The sequence below is a fragment of the Taeniopygia guttata genome, chromosome 3 (assembly GCF_048771995.1).
Source record: "Taeniopygia guttata chromosome 3, bTaeGut7.mat, whole genome shotgun sequence".
Lineage (NCBI taxonomy): Eukaryota > Metazoa > Chordata > Aves > Passeriformes > Estrildidae > Taeniopygia > Taeniopygia guttata.
In genome coordinates, this window is record NC_133027.1 from 32,781,161 (window position 1) to 32,789,387 (window position 8,227).

The 8,227-nt window shown below is 35.1% G+C and overlaps 1 protein-coding gene across 2 annotated transcripts in view; it reads right to left on the reverse strand.

The window, feature by feature from the left end:
• The window catches only part of FILIP1 (filamin A interacting protein 1), a 117,041-nt gene extending 109,483 nt beyond the window's left edge, over positions 1-7,558 (reverse strand). For both annotated transcript variants that reach the window (XM_072926582.1, XM_072926577.1), the window contains exon 1: positions 7,539-7,558. In XM_072926582.1, coding sequence (XP_072782683.1) covers positions 7,539-7,541 — 3 coding nt within the window. In that variant the 5' untranslated portion in view covers positions 7,542-7,558. The remainder of the gene's footprint in view (positions 1-7,538) is intronic.
• Between the last annotated feature and the right edge of the window lie 669 nt (positions 7,559-8,227).

An 8,227-nucleotide genomic window follows, 5' to 3' on the forward strand; every position in this document is an offset into this window, starting at 1 on the left:
TAGTTTTGCTTCCTCTGTAGTAAATCAACATCAGCCATTGAGAGGAGATGACTGACCACTCATTTTAGAACAGTAAAAGTAATCTGATAAGAACCTAGTCTGCAGTACAATTCCACATCTTATATTTTTCCCAGAGTAATGGTTTGGTTTTTTTCATTAATGTGTTTAGTAGTATTTCTCATGTGTTATTTTACATAATGCATTATTAAGAAGTAAATAAAGTTTAGGCTTCACAAGAAAGTGAAATAACCAGATAATTCTTTAGAATTTCAGAAATCTCAGAAGTTTAACTTCAGAAGGCAGAGTTTAACTACCTAAGAAAAGTCCAAAGAATATCTTGAACTACGTATTTCAGTGATACTGAAAAAATTTACAATTCAAATAATATTCAGAGCTGATGCACTTTATGCTACTTCTGTTGTATTATCCCTAGAATCCACATTAAGCCTAAGATCTCTTTAACCAAAACCAGATCTCTTTTTGGCAAATATTACCCCCACATTCCTCCTTTATAGAATGTGGGAGGCCAAGATTTTTGAGTATTTTGTGCTTCCCTCCCACATATATAACTCTACAAATTGAGGCTTGCTTTATTTTGTCATGTTTTTTCCCCACAACTCTTTCATATTAAGCAGATTTTCTTTCTCCCTAAGGTCTAAGTAAATCCTTCCAGAAACTCAAGAATACACTCAGGCATCTCAAACTATTCTTCTGTATATCTGTCAGAAGGATGGCCTCCAGATCATACGCTGAGTGCTTCTGCATTTCTTGTGTTTTATTAGTGCTGCATCTGTGATAGGTTGGGGTATAAAAAATTTGCAGCAAATAACAAATCTCCAAGGCATCATAACTAAGACCCTTTTAGGGACAGTTTACCCTTCAGAAAACAAAAAGTTAGTCTCCAGACCATAGTGACATTGTTGGGAGTTAAACAAAATAGAATAACATGGACCATTTTAAAATAAAACCAAGACAAATCAGTAAAATATTGCAAAACAAATAAAATAAATCATTCTCAACCGAGAGTAACAAAGTACTTAAGCAAAACCTGAACATCTGAAGAAAATATTAATTCTGCTGTAGCTGAAAGATATAGCTGGTTTGTCACATATTGTAAAAAATCTAACCAGAAGAGGGAAAAAAACCAGAAAAACGTCCTGATGTAAACAAGAAAAGAAAGCAATGAAAATGTGGGAAGGGCAGTTTAGTGCACCCGATATATTTTAGCAGAAGTGAAGAATCTTCAGTGGTGAGAGCAGTCTAAGAGCCTAACTAGACAGAAACAACTGTTTTGTGCAATCAGTTTGGCTTACACTGTCAGCTGTCACACACTGTGAAACCCAAGACTTTTCAAATCCAAGTTTAACAAATAGATTATATAGGAGTGTGAGTTTCAAACCTTTACCTGCATTGAGGTTTACTTCTACTATTCATAACAAAAATAGGAGATGTCACATAGAGCAAGGGGTGGCAACCAAGAGAGAATCTGAGCTGCAAACAAGGGGATTTGATATTTTTTGTACATATATATAAAGATACACAACAAAGCAATTTGTTTTCAATCATTTAAATAAACTTCAACAATCAAAGTATGGATTCTTGTAATGTCAGAGGAGAAGTATGATGAGAAATAATGAAGTAAATTAGTGAGGGGTTTTAACAAGCTTCCTGTACTGATAATAGAAGCCAGTTAACCATTACATTTTAGGAAGCAGCTGCCTGTGAACACTGACTACTATAAAGATCTTAGGTTTCCCCGGGCCTGAGGGAAAGATCTTAGCTCAAGAAGCTGAAACACATCTGAAGGCACCTTTCATCTCTAACAGGCTAAAATATTGTACAAATATTTTCTTTTTGGAAGCGTGCAACAGAAAGGAATGGGCAGCCTGTCTCCATGTACAGTAAAGGTGAAGGGCAATCAGAGTGCTGGCTTTCCATCTGATTCTACACTTATAACCATTGTATATCCTGCCACTCACAGGATCAGCCTAATCACTGTGCTCAAACCACAAAGGAAATATTCTCTACAATCCTTCAGGAAGTGCATAAAAATAGAGGAAGAAATGCAGAAAATAACCATTTTGCATTTGCTCGTCAGCATTTTTAGGGGTAGGTCTTAGGGGTAATGGTGTGCACCAGGCACAGAGCCAAAGTAGTGGTAAGTGGGTACAGCAGCACATCACAGGCCTTTCACACCCTGGGAAGACCTAAAACTGATGGGACAAAGCAAACCTGGGCAAACACTGCATTGAATGTAGTTGGCAATCTATGCAGCACTCCTGGGCAATCAGATTACTGATCTCAAATCATTAGGATGCCACAGGTGGGACTGAGATAGATGTAGAATGAGATTTATATATGAGAAGTTTTGTTAGGATGGTGGGAAAGGATGCAGCTCCTCACCAGCTCCTCACTACACATTTTTCCTCCTGAATATAAGGGAGTTACCAGTAGTTTATTGTAGTAAACTAGAAAGGCAAGTCAAAGGATGGCCAGAGTTTGAAGTTATGCAGAGACAGCCTCCACTCTGCTGACAAGGACATAGGCAAGACTAGCCACCCCTAGGAAAGCACTGCATCCTAAAGAAAAAGGGATTCACTTCCCAGTAATGAGCAGTATCCCCTTACTTTGAGATCTCTCTCCATCAAAACATTTATTTACAAAGGCACTGTGGGAAGAAGTTCTTCAACCATTGTCTTCAGGTCATGGACAGAAACTAGAGGGACTTTAGAGAATACTATCTGACTGTTTAGTCACTCTTTTTTTTTTGTTATCACTGATTACCTGTGCTTTTTTATTTAATCCCAGCTAGTGCATGTCCTTTTATTTTATCCTGGATTTTTTACTTGGATACATGACAGGAATGTATGGAAAAATAGGTTACTCCACAAATACTATGACCTGTACTTTTGAAAACTTCCACAAATGATAAAATATAGTCAAAAAATATGTGGTTATAGAAACTCCAAACCTGTTTATAGAACTGAATATTAATATCTCTCTATTCTTTTATGCAAATTTACTGAGGTCCCAGATCTCACCTCAGGTTTATTTGATGAACAATTAAGTTCAAGAGAAGGCAGCAGAATAAGTTTGACATATTTTTAATAATTCTTCAACATCTTTGTCTTCACGAATTAGAATTTTATAAATATTATGAAATTTCCTTGTAACAACAACATAAGCACAAGTATAGCAAACTATATTTATGAAGAACAACTTCAGAAACAAAGAAATTTTTGTCTTCTCTACTGTTTGAATCAAATAAAAATAGATGAGATGAAGCATATTGAAGGAAAAGAAGGAGCACTGAAATGTTGCCCAGAAAGATCACTAATGAACAAACCCTCCCAAATGCCTCTTCTTTGACTTCACCACAATCATGACATTAATTCCTGTGGAACGTAAACAGGTTTGTTGTCTTCTGTTACCAGCTACCAACAAAATGAGGTCAGTCTTTGCCTGACATTTGCAAAAAATGGAATAACAGAGATACACATTCCCCTCGACTGCCCACAGCTTCTAAAGCTTCTGAGTCTTTCTGTGGTACGCCTCATATTAAAGCAGCAATCTGCTATTTGTTAAAAAAACAGCATGACACTTCCTTGATTAGCTTGTGTTACCTGTGTAGTTCCATCAATTAAAAAAACTGCATATTGCAACTTTTCAGTGTATTGTAATATGAAAATGTTTCTTAAACTTTATCCCACAGCTCTGAGACTACTTCACGAGGCTCGTAGTGGTTACACAGAAATACATAATTTTAATACTGTTCAGAAAAAGAAACCCCACATTTACCCTTCGTACAAGGAGTGCATCTGTGAGAAGTCTGATTAGATACTCTCATCTAACAAAACTTTATGGCACTGTTTGTGACTTCGGGCTTCAGCCAATGAACTTTACATTAAATGGAAGGAAAACACAACCATAATGAGCTTGAGAAAACTATATAGTATGTGGTATGTAGAGAGATGTCAATAGAGAAGCTAAAACCTCCCCGATTTACTTATTTGTTACCAAGCGCCTATCAGTTTTAAAAAGTTTTGCAAGACAAGCTTGAGGAATTTCTACAGGAAGAAAGGCTAAGGAGGCTCTTTTACCCACACTTGGATTTGAGCTGTAAGTGATAGCCTCCATCATTATATGATGATACCTATAACACAGGTCATGTACATTACAGTCACTTTAGGATTCAGTTGAACTAATATACTTTTGAGCAATTTACCCAGTCTCCCTGTGCTATTGAGAGAAACAAGCACTTCTAAAGCAGAGCTCCTCTTCTGCTAAAACAGTTGGTGAAATCACTCCTTAGAAGTGTTTCATTCTCTCCACTGATCATAAGATGCTGAGTTTAAATCAGGTGTCCATGACAAAATATGGGTGACAATATTGTCAACATGGACAAAAAAAAGTACATGGACAAAAAAAAGTACTTTTTTGTCCATGGACAAAAAAAAGGGTGACATGACTGTCACCCTTCCCATCTTAATTTGTTGCTCGGGGATTCCAGGTATCTGCAACTCCTTCACAGATATGAAGCTTTCATTCCAACAGCTACTTTAGACAATTAATTTTCTGTTCTCTGTTTTTATTGCATTAGGCAGCCTTATGTTTTCCATTTTTTCTTCAACTTTTCTGTCTAGCCAGAAAATCATGCCACAAACAGTGAAGACTACTGAGACCTACTGACTAGATCAACAGAGATATGGACTTAGCTAAGCTGATAAATGTTTTTCTCCAAGTTTCAACCCATCTTTTCTATTTGAACTTGAGCCTGATGTAAACTATCTCTGTGGTCATGCTTATATCAGCTGAATGCAGTATAAACAAGAAAGGGCATAGAAAAAAAAATACCAAAATCTCTTGGAAACATCCTCATTATCTCAGGAAAGTTAAATGACTCTGATTCAGGCCTTATCTATTTCAGAGCTTTATAAAGAATGCTACATCATACTCAGTGTATGCAAAAAAAAAAATCCCAAACAAGCCAACCAACCCACAAACAAAGAGAGAAAGAGGAAAGAAAGAAAAAATAAAAGAAAGAAAGAAGGAAAGAGAAGGAAAGAAAGAGAAGGAAAGAGAAGGAAAGAGAAGGAAAGAGAAGGAAAGAGAAGGAAAGAGAAGGAAAGAGAAGGAAAGAAAGAGAAGGAAAGAAAGAGAAGGAAAGAAAGAGAAGGAAAGAAAGAGAAGGAAAGAAAGAGAAGGAAGGAAAGAGAAGGAAGGAAAGAGAAGGAAGGAAAGAGAAGGAAAGAGAAGGAAAGAGAAGGAAAGAAAAGGAAAGAAAAGGAAAGAAAAGGAAAGAAAAGGAAAGAAAAGGAAAGAAAAGGAAAGAAAAGGAAAGAAAAGGAAAGAAAAGGAAAGAAAAGGAAAGAAAAGGAAAGAAAAGGAAAGAAAAGGAAAGAAAAGGAAAGAAAAGGAAAGAAAAGGAAAGAAAAATAAGAAAGAAAGGAAAAAGGAAAGAAAAGGAAAGATAGAGTACTTCAGTACTTCAGACAGACCTAAGTTGGTAGCAGACAGACTTATCTATGAAGGCTAAATGAAATACACTTGTATATTTTATATATATATATGTCCCAGTACGTTATATAATATATTAGGCTTATTCTATTATAATATTCAGTGTAGAGGGAGTGAGTGTGACTGGTGAAATAACAACTACATTTATTATATCTTAACCTGAATAAAAAATCTCCTAGATTAGTCCTGAAAAGAATTACATATATTTTTATATTGTCTGCTCACACGTTCTAATGACAAATATGAAAAGCCTACAAGACAGAAACTTTTTTCTGGTAGTGATCTACTTACAGAATTGGCTACTTAGGCCTTCACCAAAAAAGCTGCCTGCAAACTTTGGCAGCCTCCTGGGTCTGGAAGAGACTGGTGCCACAAATTGAGGTTTTCCACCATGACCAGATCTGAAGACAATCCACTCTCCACTAGCACCATTACCAACAGGAAATTTAATAAAAGTAAGAAATAAGAATTTTTTTTTATTAACTATGACTAAAAACATGTCTAAAGAAGACTCACAGATAAGGGAAATTTGAATTTTCATCAAAACTCATGAGAGAAATTCAAAACCTAAATTTGCATTAATTTACAAAGGTGAAGCAGGAAAGGCTCTACACCTGTAGAGAAGTGGTCAGAACTGGGGCCATTACTAACAAGATGAGCCTTTGGGCTACAGGCATTGTCTGCAGAACTAAAGCACTGGAAAAGTAGCTTCTCATGGATATTTTCTCTCATTACAAAGCCATCACAGCAAAGAGCAAACTGAATAGGCTTTGTCAAAAAAAGTCCCAGCAGACCACAGTACTCTTGGTGGAGATACACTGAAGCAGCAAATTTTGTATCTGAGACTAGATTTCAAGCACAGTAAAAGTTATGAATAATTGGTCCCAGGAGTTAGTCTCATTCTAAACATGAGGAACATTTGCAAAATTTCTAACTGGAAATGAGTGTTGAACATCATCAGACTTTGGAGTTATTCATCTCCAGGGTTTTAAGTGAAACCCATCTGTAGAAATAAATCAAGATTGAATACAAATGGTGGAACTGCAGAAGAAACCTTAGACTGTATGACTGCATTGCACTCACAATGTCTTTATCATCTGTCCCCATTTTTAATATTATTAAATACCCCAGAGATCATTTAAAGTGTGTATGAACTCCTAGTCTGAGTTAATAAACTAGCAATTACTGGTATGCTGTTACAAAAACAATATGCAAATATATCTTAGTTCCTGGACTCACACTGATACCTTTTAAAGTAGCATGAGATGTTTTTATTACTATTTGTAACCAAAAATATTTGTTGTGGTACACCCATTTTGAGTTTTCTACCAATTTTCAGGTAACCTGTATGGGTTATTAGTCGTATGCTCCTTTTTATATATCCTCAATGACCACAGGATGACATCTAGTGGTACTAGATGGCTTCTGTCTTTGTTTACTTTAAACTGTTAAATTTGAATTAAACACACATTACAGTTTCCAGGTTGGGACCTTCCTTCACATATAGGAACCATAATTCAAAATATGAAAATATTTCTTGAGAAAGAGGGAAAAAACCCAAAAACCAGAACTAAATCAAATCAATTCAAATCCCATTCAGTTGTGTGCTCTCTGCCTTCCTGTAGAAATGTATAATCTTCTGCCACAAAATCTGTGAAACAGTGATAAAAATACATTCCTAAAACTCAGAAGTGAAATTATTTTTTCTAACTATAATAAATTCATTAAATATCTTACTATCATGCACCTTACATATATGCATATGTATATATAAGCATATATTAAAAAAAAAATCCAAGTCAAAAAACATAGCCTTTAACAACATCATAAATTACATCAGGTCCTCTTTCATACTGTGTTTGATATGAGACCAATATTTGAAAAGGTATTAATAAGTAGATTGTATTTTTTCTACTGAATTAAGATTCAAAATTAATTTTTCAACATTTTAATTCCATATATACTATAATATAAAACTGAATTAAAAAAACAAAACAAAACAACAACAAACATTTCCTTACCATCACCTTTGCCACTGTATTCCAAAAGTTTCTGGTCATTCTACTTTGTTACTAAAAGCAAAATCAAAGAGAAAAGATCAGACACACGTCCTAAATGATGTTTTAAAGTACATAAGAAGTAAAAATTCCATTTATATCCAGAAAGATTTTAAAGGGTACACTGAAATTTGCAAACACAGCGTGCTGAATGTTTGCCATCTGGTCTGTATCTCTGGTTAGATTCTAGAAAATGTCTTAAAGAGGATTTTGATTCTGTTTAAGTGTGGGATGTACTGTCCACAACAACATTATGCATATTTTTCCCTTACATAATGTCCTGGACACAATGAATAAGTTCAATACACATCAGATATACAAGTGGGAGTAATGGTAGCATGGAATAAATATTTGGCATAATAAATACACTTCTGTTTCTCTCATTAACTATTACCATAGGGCTCTTAAAAATACAAGAAATATACATAACAATTACAGAAATGTAAATAGGGCTGTTCTTAAGAAGAAAAAGTCAAAGGCAAGTTGACATCTCACTCTTTTAAAAATAAAGCACAAATTTAAACAACAAGGCTTTGTAATGCCTTTCACTTGATCTTAGAACAATCACCACTCTGTACTTCATCCCACGTACATATGACCTGCAGACTGAGAAAAGAGACTGATGGTATTCATTCATTTGTACCAAATCCACA